Source organism: Ciona robusta, chromosome 8 (assembly GCF_009617815.1).
Source record: "Ciona robusta chromosome 8, ASM961781v2".
NCBI classification, from domain to species: Eukaryota; Metazoa; Chordata; class Ascidiacea; order Phlebobranchia; family Cionidae; genus Ciona; species Ciona robusta.
The window spans coordinates 4,682,123-4,695,317 of record NC_143242.1 but is presented as its reverse complement, the minus strand read 5'-3'; the positions used below and the strand labels follow the sequence as shown (position 1 = coordinate 4,695,317).

The window sequence follows — 13,195 nt, the reverse complement described above, 5'->3', positions numbered from 1 at the left end:
TCTTTAAAACTCAATTTGAGTTCACGTATAATTAAAAAAGATCATTTTTTAATAACACAATACAAATGCCAAAAGATCTTTTTTACATTCACAATATTTCCATCAACATTTACATACAATAATGGCATATTTAACACAAGTCACTACAATGTATTGGATACCTGTTATTTATCTTGTTAACATTAAATAATCCACAAAACAGAACAATGGAGGATGTGAAGACATATGTTTCATGCACAAAGGAATGAAAACATGTTCTTGTAGAGAAGGAATGACTCTTGATAATGATGGAGTTAGCTGTTATCAACAAGAAGGTAAATAAATGGCAATAAATGTCTGTTTAATCTTTAGTTTTCTAAAGCAAGCAGAATATATTTAAGTTTATAAAATAATAAACCAAATATCTAACTTGAATAAACTCACAAAATGGTATTTTAACTAGCAGCAAATATTTGTTCAAAACAATACTACGAAAGTAGTATACAACTTATAAAAACATGCAAAGTAACAATAAAAAACAGTTGTTTTAACACATGACTATAATAATAGAATGTTTCAACCTATTCGATAAAACGAGCGAAACGAACAATATATTATAATAAATCATTTATTAAACATCATCTAAATGAATGAATAAATAATTCTTACTTTACTTTGAATGAAATCTATTAGGAAAGTTATGAATATACAATCTTATAAAAAATTGTTCTAATTCCACAGAACCATGGAACTGGGAGAACCATAGTACACCATTGGTGATATTTGTTATAATGCTCATTGCATTGGTACTGTACAAAAGAAAGTAATATAACCATTATTGTTACATCATAAACAGCATTATTCTGGTGTTTTATATATATTCCTTAGATTTTAATAAAGATTAAGAAATGCAAAAGAAGTGTTTGGAAAATATTTAAATTATAGTAACTATTTTTTGCTAATAATATGAATGAAATAATGATAAGATTATATTGCTAACTAAAGTCTTTCAGCTTAAAAAATTGCAAAAAATGTTCAAGACAGGAATTTGTTCTGAAATAGATAAAAAGTATACAGAATAAAAATAATACAGGATATTAATTATTACTAATCAGTCAAATACACTTCATAAACTTTTGCGAGGCGTAAATTGTGAAAAACGAGAATGCTCAGATCATAGTGAGTAAAACAATATGTAAGTGAGAACAAAGTAAATTTTTATTCAATTAATATTACAACATGGCTGGCAGCAATTTAAAGTGCTGCATAATGGTAACAATTATAGTTTATTTAATTCTTTAAAAGCATGTTCATGTAATTTCCTTCTTAATATTTTTCCTGTTGGAGACTTAGGAATGCTGTTCACAAATTTGATTCCACCGTATAAGTATTTGTATTTTGATACTCGACCTTCAGTAAAATAGTAAGTTAAATGATGGGGTAACTAGTAAACGGGCACAGGGTGCATATAGAACTGAAAACACACGTTATAATGACTGTGGTTGCCTCGTCACGCAAAATAAATAAGCTACATTCATCTATTCATTCATGTGAAGAATTCTGTAGTTTTTTGAGTTGTTTCCAGAAAGCAGCATATAAAAACTACTTTTACGAACCATAACCAATAGACATAATAAAGTTGAAAAACCTAAATCCTTTATACTTATATATGAAAAAAGTCATAGGAAAAGAGGTCAAATATATGAAAAAGTCATAGGATAAACCATACTTTGAACAAAGGTGAAAATCCTGAATATTTTTTGTCAAAAAAATATATGAAAAAAATCATAAAATTATTTATATTTACTTTGAACAAAATTGTTCAATTCCTCTTCAGTCAACGTCCCATCTTTTCGAACAACATAAGCACGAGGGACTTCCCCTGCTTCAGGGTCAGGAATCCCTGTTACCCCAACATCGGCAACTTTGGGGTTGGAAAGGATAACGCTTTCTAGCTCGGCAGGGGGTACCTAGGGTTAAACAAGTGGTGAAATTTAAATAACTTTCGCTGTTGCTGTGAAAAACAGATTATGCCCTAGGACCTACCCATATACAATAGAACAGAATTTCCCAATACTACATTATACATATGATATTCCAATACTATACTCACTTGAAATGCTTTATACTTAATCAGTTCTTTAAGTCTGTCAACAATAAAAATAAATCCATTTTCATCGTAATGGCCGATATCACCAGTTCGAAACCAACCATCAGAAGTTATACAGCGAGAAGTTTCACTTTGGTTTTTATAATATCCTTTCATCAGCTATAATGTAACAATGATAAGAGTAAGACCATATTTTTTACACAAATGAATTTTATTTATATAAGCGTTTTATCAAAGTTGCTGCCCCGCCACGTAAGGGTAAACTAGTTATATTCATTCTTCATTTTAGCATAGTGGGAAAATGACATTCGTTATACCATGGGTGTTCTGTTTCATACACCTCATGCCCATTTAGTAGCTACCTCATATGTAACTTTGCGGCTGATGGTGGGATTTTACCAATGCAACGAAAGAGTATTTTAAATTTACCTGTGGTCCTTTCACCCAACATTCTCCATCTTCATTTATCCCAAGCTCTTTTAAACTATCTGGATCCACTACCTGTGTCAAACAAAAGTTCTAAAACTGCAGCCTACCGATTTTAAAATTGCTGTTTATTGTCTTGCCTAAAGACACACATGACACCAAAAGTAGCAGCGTTAACTCTTGAACTCGTAACCCAGGGCTAGATACAGGCACGCTAACCACTTTGCCACCTTAGCAGTATGTAAATCTCAAAGTAGACTTAACAAGTAATAGTTTAGTTATACCTTGAACTGTGTATTGGGCATGAGTTGGCCAACTGAACCTTCAGGATAATTTGGTGATCGGTGAACTGAGACTAACATTTCCGTCAAGCCCCAACCTTGAAACCATAACTGTGTATTAATTTCTTGAAATATTGTTCTCTAGTCTATTCTTTATCGGTAAGGTCTGTAAGGTCAAAGTATTAAAGCCAGAATTTGCCCCATTACTACAACCAGACTGCTTTTTATACACAGGAAACTACAGTTTAACACACCGTGGGACCTAAGATTTAGGAAAGAGTTTAGGTAATATGACACTTACCTTGTACTATATCCACGCCCAAGTTTTTTGAGGTTTTGTTCTTCACAGTTAAAGCGAGAGGTGCAGCACCTGATCCAACAATCTTTAAGCTTGAAGTGTCATATTTATCAAAATGTTGGTAGTTTTGAAGAGCAACCAGCATAGGTGGTACTGAAGTCATCGTGTTAACCTGTGTATAAAAATGGTAGTAAAGAATAAATGAATGTAACTTTACCCTCGCATGACGGGGCAACAACAGTTGTAATGCGGGTGTTCTGTTTCATACACCTGCACAATTAAGAGTAACCCCGTATGTGACTTTGTGGGTGATAATTTTTTGATTTTCTATTTTTTCTATGGCTGACAATTTGGAAAACTCATAAGTGACCACTGGGTTGGGGCAATTGCGTTAAGTGTCTTAACAACTTTGCTATTGCGCCGGCCAAGTTTTATTGTTTAGTTTTATTCTGACGCAGCAGGCCAATGACAGTCCACTTGGTCATCTTGACATAGTGGGTCAATCCGGAGAAATTGAACAAAAGCTTCTTGTGTGTAATATATGCTGAATTTTTACAGTTCATATTCACTTGGTATCAACAACTTCATATCTACTTGTATGATTGGTGAATTAGACAATCCATCAGTGATCATTTGAATGAGCATTTACTGTGAAGTGTCTTTCCCAAAACACATACGCCCACAGTGGTAGCAGCACCACGTTTAATGAGTATTCTGTGCTATGGTGCCGAAAATTGGATAAATGTCCTGAAATATTTAAATACATCCCTTTTCTATAATAAATATTAACTTACCTTGTATTTTTCAACACATTTCAGCAACTGTTCAACATTAAATCGTTTATCAATAATATGTTTCCATCCTTTGATTAAATTTGCAAATTGCCTCAATATTCCCAATATGTGAAACAATGGAATACAGGTGTAAGTCACAAGTCGCATGGGTGGTTTTGTATGCCTGGAAAGTTTATTTTGTTGGTTAAAAGCTTTGTAAACAATACAATATGCTCACTGTAGAGTTATAACATAGGTGTCTTCTTATACACCAGACACACATATGATGTATTTGTCATACAGCATCTTATACTGAAAGTCATGGTACTTTATACCAGGCAAAATATAAACATTTCATAACAGTTTATTCAGACTTACATTGCATAGTGCATTAGAGACACAAAGCTGTAATGTGTATGCATTACGCCTTTAGGGAATCCAGTAGTCCCACTTGAGTATGGAAGTAATAGAACATCTTCTTTTACATCGAATGAAACATTAGTAGGAAAAGCTGCATATAAAAATAGGGGTAATCATTTATTTATCCTCGCATGGAAATTATGAGTTATAATTCACTGTTGTTCTGTTGTGCATCATATTTAATTACTTAACTAATGCACCTCGTGCTAGCTTAACAGTTACAAGTATGCAACCTTTCTAGTGTTTTCAGATCTTTGTATGACTGCTATCTCTGACAAACCATTAGTGACCCCTGGGTCGGAGCAATTTGAGTGTTTTGCCCAAGGAAACATATGCTGGTTACTAAGTGGTCGCTCTACCATTATGTGTGGCACTATTAGTAAGTTCTACAGTAATGATTTATTAAAAATAAGACCAAAAACTACTTGAGTCAAAGTGAAAAACAAAATGTAGCAGCCAAACCCACAATACAATATATAAAATTACATGTCCCATCTTCTTCCTCCAGTAGTTTTTGAATGGAAATAACTTCTGTACTTTCCTCAACAGTAAATATTTCCTACAACACAAAAGCTTACAATTAAAATTCTTGTGATGTGAATTTAACTCAAAAAGAAATACCTTGATTTTTTTTGATAGATGTAAAGAAAACAACACATATGTGTTCATGAATGGTATACCAAGTGGAAATGATATAACATGCAAACATTTTTTATTTCTTTATCTCTATGAATAAGTAAAAGCGATCAAATTATTTTTTTTTTAAATGAAGAGGGTTAACTGCCTTTGTGTATTGTATGCTTTAATGGAATGTCATAAATATGTAACATTGACTAAAATATGATACAATTATCATACCTGAATAGATTTTACTTGATCAGCAATTTGTTTAACCTTTTCAACTTGATGAGCATCAGTTATAACAAACTTTGGTTGACAGTGTTGGAATTGCTTCAACATTTCATCTGTGAATAAAAAACAAGATTGCAATGAAATTAAAGTGGAAAACTTACACAAGCTACTTGTTAGAAAAAATCAAAAGCGGACGATATAACACGGTGGTTAGCATGTCAAAATAATTATCAGCAAAGAGAACGAATTGGCAACAAAACTGTAGTTGTTAAAATTTGTCCTAAAAAAAACTCGGATTGGCAACAAAACGACAGTAGATAAAATTTGCCATAAAAATACTCACAGTAAGTATAATGAGGGTTGCATGTAGTAGAGATTGCATTATTAGCGGCAGTACCAAGCACCAGTATGGGATATTCAATACAGTTTGAACAACAAACTGCAACAACTTCTTGCCTTCTTAAACCTCTCTTATTCAACACAGAAGCAAACTTGATTGACAGGTCGCATACTTGGTTGAAAGTGAAACTTTGTTCTGTGGTTGCATCAACCTATAAACGTGAAGCATATTGTAGCTCCAAGAAGTAGAAAAATTGTCTGTTTATTTTTTATGTTAGATAAATATAGCCTTTTCTATTGTAATCAAAGGAATAAATTTAACGTTTTACTAGGTAAAAAAAAATACAAATAAACACATATACTTGCAAAACAGCTTCTATAAACTGAGTTGAATATAGTTCATTATTATAGACAATGTTAAGGTTTTTGGTATGTATTTCAAATTTATATTAACAAATTTTATAAAGCCGTGTCAGAATGCAAATACTCATCGAATACGTGAAAGTAGAAAAATAACTTCATACGAAGAAATACCATAAACATGTGGCAGCATGGAACATATACAGAAATATACAGCATAAAGTATTAAAGTAATAAAGTAGATTTACCAATGCAATATCATCTCCATGTTCCCTTATTAGGTTACACACGAAACCACATAAATCCGATTCAGGTATATCAATAACTATATCACTTGTTATACCCATGCTGGGGTATACAACACTACACTAATGCTATAGGAGAAAAACACTTTAAGTCTTAATTGCATTACTTTTCCTATTCACAAAAAGAACTAGAACTGTAGTACAACTAAAAACACAAAATTAAACATATTTACATTGATTTTGTTGCTCTATAATTTAAATTGTCTTTTCTTTATCAATTTATATGTATAATATATATAAATCTTAAACTGTCTATTGCAATTAAAGCATAAACTTAAGAGAATATTCTAAAGTTTGCACCACATAAAACAACTATTTAAATTCTGACAGGTATTACACTATACATATAGGCCTTTTACAAATTCTTGAATTACAGACATTACGATGCATTTAAAGCACAACTTTCACCTAAATATTCTAATATCCACATTTAAACACAGTTAGCAGATAAGTAATCTTTCCTGCTAGTGACAGAACCAAGCATATTTATACCTGTTTGCTCAAGTTACAGAGTAAATAAGATTACAAGCACAAACGCTGCAACATAAAACGGACTGCATAATATTAAGTTATAAATAGTGCTCAATAAAATTTGTTAACACAATAAAATAATGAAATGATTTATTCAGTTTTTAACCAATAACGATAAATTTCAGATTTATAAACCTTTGCAACAATTTTATTTTTTTTAAACGAGGTTATCAACTTTTTTGCAACCATAGTGATATTGCATAAATTATATTGTATATAATTAGAAACCATAGTAAAATGCATAGTATTTAAGGTCAATAATTAATATCATTAATATTGCATTTCTATATAAGTAAAGTCCTACAGTGTGGGACCTGAGATTCGGGCCAGCGTTGGCCCATTACCCCTATAGTTAACAATTATAGTTTATTTAATTCTTTGAGAGCATGTTCATGTAATTTCCTTCTTAATATTTTTCCCGTTGGAGACTTAGGAATGCTGTTCACAAATTTGATTCCACCGTATAAGTATTTGTATTTTGATACTCTGCCTGAAAAACAAGAAGTTAAAGGTTAGATTTTCTACTAAATAAGATGTTTTTCCTTGCATGTAGTATTTATAAATTTAATACCAACTGTCAAGTGTCTTATACATTAATAATGGACAATGGTAGCAGATACACACGGTGTATTCATGCACCTCATGTTTAGTGTCAAATTATAACAGGAAGAGTGTTTATCAGAGAACTCTTTACCCTACCAAGTAAACACATTAATTATACCCTATTAAATATTAAAAACTGTACAAAAACCTGAATCCTAGGATGAATTACAAACTACAAAAACTATATAAAAAGTGTAAGAAAAATTATGAATACTTTGAACAAAGTTGTTCAATTCCTCTTCAGTCAACGTCCCATCTTTACGAACAACATAAGCACGAGGGACTTCCCCTGCTTCAGGGTCGGGAATCCCTGTTACCCCAACATCGGCAACTTTGGGGTTGGAAAGGATAACGCTCTCTAGCTCGGCAGGGGGTACCTAGGTAGCAAAATGTACATTAACAACTAAATAATGTTGGCACTTTTGTAAAAACAAAGCTTTTTTAATGACGAAACAATCAATACGAAGTGTACATATATTGTGGCACTTTTGTAATTTTTTTACCAGAATCGTCTAACTATATATGAACCACAGAAGAGTCACCAAATATATTATATAAAACATTTAAAACTTATACTAATATAACTAAGCGATTTAACTGAATTGTTGTTTTGAATTATGAATTACCTGAAAACCTTTATATTTTATAAGTTCCTTCATTCTGTCCACAATATATACATAACCATCGTGATCATAATGTCCAATATCTCCCGTACAAAACCATCCTTCATGGTTGAATGCAAGTGAACTTGCAACAGGATCGTTGTAATATCCTTTCATCAGCTAACAAAACAAAAAACAATCAGAGAAAATCTGGGAAGACTGAATGTAACTTGTTCATCCACAAAAACAACAAACATTTTATCAATAAGAAAAAACACAGGAAAAATTGAATGAAATTAGAGAAAACTGATACTGTGTTCAATGTTGGATACAGGTACTATTGATGTATGTGTCACAGGGCAAGGCACATAAAGGTTATTGCTATACTCAGTATTCACTAATGACTTACAGAATGCTGGGTGTTGGGGTAATGAGCCAAATCTGGCCTAATAACTTGTGTCTTGCCTTGCCACAAGACCGCATGAGTATAGAACAGATATACAAATAGTGGTTAATAATATTATTACAGTGGTCAGTTGGTCACCAATGGATTATAGCATGCTGGGTGTTAGAGTAATGAGCCAAATCTGGCCTAAACCTTTAGTTTAATGGCTTGCCTTGCCATAAAACCTCATTCATACAGATTAGTTACATATAGTGGTTAATGATATTGATCTAACTTACATGAGGACCTTTCACCAACAATTCACCATCCTCACCCACCCCCAATTCCTTCCTTGTTTCTGGGTGGACAACCTGTTGTAATAATATTAAGAACTTTTATTTGTCTCTTCTACATCTCTTCTTCTAATTATAATATTTTTTGTCTTAATTACAGTAGCAAAGATTGAAAATATCAATTAACAAAACAGGATATAAAAAAAATATAGTTTTTAAAACATGCTTACAGTTAAACATGTTTACATTTAATTAAAAGAAAATGCCTGTTTGCTAAACCTTAGGTGTGTATTAACTGTTGCTGCCCGGCATATCCTAATCCCCCAAAAAATATTCCAGCAATTTATTAAGATATATATATATATATATGTTTTGATATCCAAAACAGAGGCAGACATGGCATCTATATTCTGTGCAAAAAGCTTGTAGCACAGTTATTTTATAGCAACTATTACAATGCAAAACACCAATGCTTTAATTTATATAAAACATACAACACAAATTTCCAATTGAAGGTAATGGAAATTGATACAAGATGAATTAAAATAACTACCATAGATTTTATTAATGCAAAAAAATGGCAAAGAGAGGTCAAAGGTTCATTGGATTGGGTCATTACTCATAATGAGTACAGATAGGTTAATATTTAACCATGTGCTGGTATGGTTAAACCATCTTTATAACCCAATGAATGTTTAATATATAAACGATAATGACATTGCAAAATCTTGTAAAATGATTTTGCGCAAGAGCGCCACACTATGGGTTAAAGTTTATAAAAGTGATGACTAAACTGATTCTAATGGTTTCTTGTCCACAGTGTATAGGTTTACATCTCTACTGTTTACATAGGTAATATAGCCCCATGGTATTGATATTACATAAATATTAACTTTTCGTGACTTTTAAATGACCCTTCTAACCTCTGCTCAAGGTATGCAACAACATAAGTACATTGTAAACATAGGCATAACATAACCTTAGGAGTGCCTAGGGTAATTATATCTATGTAACTCCACATTTGAAACAGGTGTGATATTATGTGTTTTAGCACAACAGTTTTACATCCAAAAATAGATTTACCCTGTAGCCTGGTGTTCATACCACTAAGCAGAACTAAAGTATACTGAATTTGACACATTAAATAATGAGATACCCTAAGTTTTACGACTTAATCTCCAGGATTAGCTTAAACAAGTTACCTTTATTTTAGTGTTCGGAAGAAGAAAACCAACTGTAGTTAGCGGGGCAGCAGGACTAAAATGAGCAGCTATACAAACTATTTCAGTCAGCCCCCAACCTGTAAATATAGTTCATTTAAAAACATAAAATAACAGCCGCATAGGTTGAACAATTAGTAAATTATAATACACTGCAACAATGTATACTTGCTTCAACCCAGCGGTCACTCATGGATTGTCAGCCATATAAAAGGTTAATCACTCTATAAGTTAAATAGGCGGCAACAGGCAACCGGGCATGAGATGAATGAAACTGATGTTATAGCACATTTGTTTTATAACTACTGTTGTTGCCCCAGCATGCAAGGGTAAATAAGTTATTTTCAACAAATATCGTATAAACATATAATATAGCTTGTTGTCTTTATTCTTACCTTGAACCACAAGAGCTTGCATTTTCTGCATTACAGATACATTAACACTTGGTGATAATGGTGCAGCACCAGATCCTATTGCTGTAAGACTGGATAAGTCGTATTTATTAAGGTGCGGGTAATTCTTGATAGCAATAAGGATAGGTGGAACTGCTGAAAATGATGAAATCTGTAGAAAAAAATCACATTTAAATTTCATTTAAAGAAGTAGTCTAACTTTCTTGTATAGTTTAATGAATACATGTAATTTGCTTCATCCTAGTGTGCCAGGAAAACGACAGTTGTTATAACCCAGGTGTTCTGTTTGATACACCTGCCAGTTCAAATATACATTTAAATTTGTTGGTGATTTTTTTTTTAATTTTTTGGTATGGCTGAAAATTTAGACAACCCGTGAGTGATCATTGGGTTAAAGCAATTGCGATTAGGTGCCAGAACAGAAATTTCCACTATAATTCGTAGGTACCAATGTACCATCATTCAGTTTTAAACATGGCATACTTCTTCCAGTTCAGACATTGAAACTATAAACCCCAAACAATTGTAACCAAAACATTGAAAGTTCAACAGATGCAACAGATTTTACTAAGATTAAAACCAAAACAACATACAAATAAACCACAATTCACAATATTTATCAATCTTATTAAAGTATAAATAACCTTGTATTTCTCCACTGCTTTGAGGAAAGTTTCCATGTGGAATCTTTTATCAATAACATGGTTGGAACCTTTCAAGTTAGAGAACAATCTTAATGCACCATAGGCATGAAACATTGGTAGCACACTGTATGTGATAGTGTTGGGGGGAGGTTTTCCAAGACCACTGTTGAAAGAGCATTGTGTTTAAATTTGGACATAGTCATTATGGGTTGATTTTATAGCAGTGTAGGGTTAGGGTAATGTGGTGTCTTCTTAAACAAGTCACACATGGGGTATTCATACAACTCAAGCTCCTGTTGAGGTATAACATGGGTGTATTCTCATACACTGGACATCTATAATGTATTCATACATTTGATGCTCACTGTCGAATTATAACATGGGATTCTTCTTATACACCTGACATGCATAGTGTATTAAAACACCTTATGCTCACTATTGAGTTATAACTTGAGTGTCTTCATATACACCAGACACACATGGCATATTCATGCGACCATGTTAGATGTCTAGATGTAGTATAAATGTTCACGGCATTTCCTGTTCCAACTCATTAAATTTAAAGGCAGGAACAGGAAATTGTTTTTTCTAATTTTATTGCCTAAATGGAAATGATATTCCATGCATCATCTTAAGAGAAATATTTTAATTACAGCTTACCGAAGCAAAGTCAGAAGAGCTACAAAACTGTAATGGGTGTGTATTACACCTTTAGGAATACCGGTTGTACCACTTGAGTACCATAAGAATGCAATATCCTCAGTAAGATTAATTTGTGTACCAAATGGAAAACCTATATATGAATATATATGTATATATTTAGTCTGTAACTGCAATAATGGTTGGGTCAAAAATAATTGTTAACTGACTGCTTAATAGAGGTATAAAAAATTTTCTTGAATCAATTTCAACGCAAGCATAACATCCCGTATACATCACTGAAGTTGAATTTAGCTCCAAACAAAAAACTTGAAAATAATAAAAAAATATGTTACATATCGTTATCCATGTTGAGCTTTGAACCCCGTATCCTTTAGTTATTGAAATAGTTTAAAACACTTCTGCTGTATATAGTATATAATCAAAGGGTCTAATCTAATGGTCTATAACTTGAACATCACATAAGAATAATTATCATTCACCTTTGCCATCATCTTCAGCAACCAAAGCATTTACTTTTCCAACAGTAAAGATTTCCTAAAATGTTAAAAGTAGTATTTGCATAAAGATGTTAAGGGTATGCCTTATTATGGGTTAAGTTTGGCCTAAATCCTCGACAAGGATCTGACCACATAGAATAGTATGAGTCTGTTGTATTATTACAATTGTCATACCTGAATAGATTTAACTTGATCAGCAATTTGTTTAACTTTTTCAACTTGATCAGCATCAGTTATAACAAACTTTGGTTGACAGTGTTGGAATTGCTTCAACATTTCATCTGTGAATAACATATCGTCAATTCTATATTTGCCCTGGCATAAACTTTTTATAACATTGTTGGCCATATAGAAAAAACAATCACCCACAAAGTTACACACGTCAGCGACATGGTAACTGGTAACTCGTAAGCTGGCATGGAGTGTATAAATTAACTGTGTTATATTGACTATCGTTGCCCCTTTACATTCATTTACATTCAGCCATGAATACACCACACATATGGAACAACCTTGTTTTATATAAATACTCACAGTAAGTATAATGAGGGTTGCATGTAGTAGAGATTGCATTATTAGCAGCAGCACCAAGCACCAGTATGGGATATTCAATACAGTTTGAACAACAAACTGCAACAACTTCTTGCCTTCTTAAACCTCTCTTATTCAACACAGAAGCAAACTTGATTGACAGATCGCATACTTGGTTGAAAGTGAAACTTTGACCAGTAGAGCCTTCAATCTGATAACCAAGTTACTTAAATCAGTTACTGCTTTATGGTAATAAACTAATAGTATGGGGGATACGTTTTTAATCATTCGTCGTTATATCTTTCTTTTTATATACGCTTGGGTTTATTTAATCCTTGGCATGTTTACTGACAGACCTTTTTGAAATTGTCCATATTACGTTATTAGTCGCTCACACAATAATTGAAGTGACAAGCTAATGTCCTGGTATAAATCGAACAAAATGCAATTTTAACTTACTAGTGCAGTTTTGTCCTCGTGTTCCCTTGCATGCTGTACAACGTAATCAAACACACTAACTTTGGGTATAACTAATTCAGGGTAATCGCTGTGCAGTACCATTCTAGAAGCTCTGGACTATATTACGTGGTCACTATTGATGAGAAGTAATCGGCTACCAATACTTAATGCGTCAATGTATAACCGCACTGCCTTTTTTTCTCCGCCAATA

The 13,195-nt window shown here is 32.6% G+C and overlaps 2 protein-coding genes across 2 annotated transcripts; both read right to left on the bottom strand.

Annotated features, from left to right (window-relative positions):
- Positions 1–351: 351 nt before the first annotated feature.
- Positions 352–6,240, bottom strand: LOC149732549 (uncharacterized). The gene is made up of 12 exons (XM_089882897.1): positions 6,087–6,240; positions 5,483–5,690; positions 5,146–5,252; positions 4,774–4,846; positions 4,246–4,378; positions 3,889–4,051; positions 3,098–3,266; positions 2,800–2,894; positions 2,519–2,590; positions 2,093–2,248; positions 1,787–1,949; positions 352–1,389 (listed from the first exon to the last, which is right to left on the bottom strand). Exons 1-12 carry the CDS (start codon positions 6,183–6,185, stop codon positions 1,259–1,261), a joined length of 1,569 nt encoding a protein of 522 aa, XP_089739023.1. The 5' UTR covers positions 6,186–6,240; the 3' UTR covers positions 352–1,258.
- A 507-nt stretch (positions 6,241–6,747) lies between these two features.
- On the bottom strand, positions 6,748–13,127 carry LOC149732548 (uncharacterized). The gene is made up of 12 exons (XM_089882898.1): positions 12,985–13,127; positions 12,529–12,736; positions 12,169–12,275; positions 11,977–12,031; positions 11,495–11,627; positions 10,835–10,997; positions 10,173–10,341; positions 9,760–9,857; positions 8,564–8,635; positions 7,904–8,059; positions 7,492–7,654; positions 6,748–7,164 (listed from the first exon to the last, which is right to left on the bottom strand). The coding sequence occupies exons 1-12, from the start codon at positions 13,084–13,086 to the stop codon at positions 7,034–7,036; spliced, it is 1,557 nt and encodes a 518-aa protein (XP_089739024.1). The 5' UTR covers positions 13,087–13,127; the 3' UTR covers positions 6,748–7,033.
- Between the last annotated feature and the right edge of the window lie 68 nt (positions 13,128–13,195).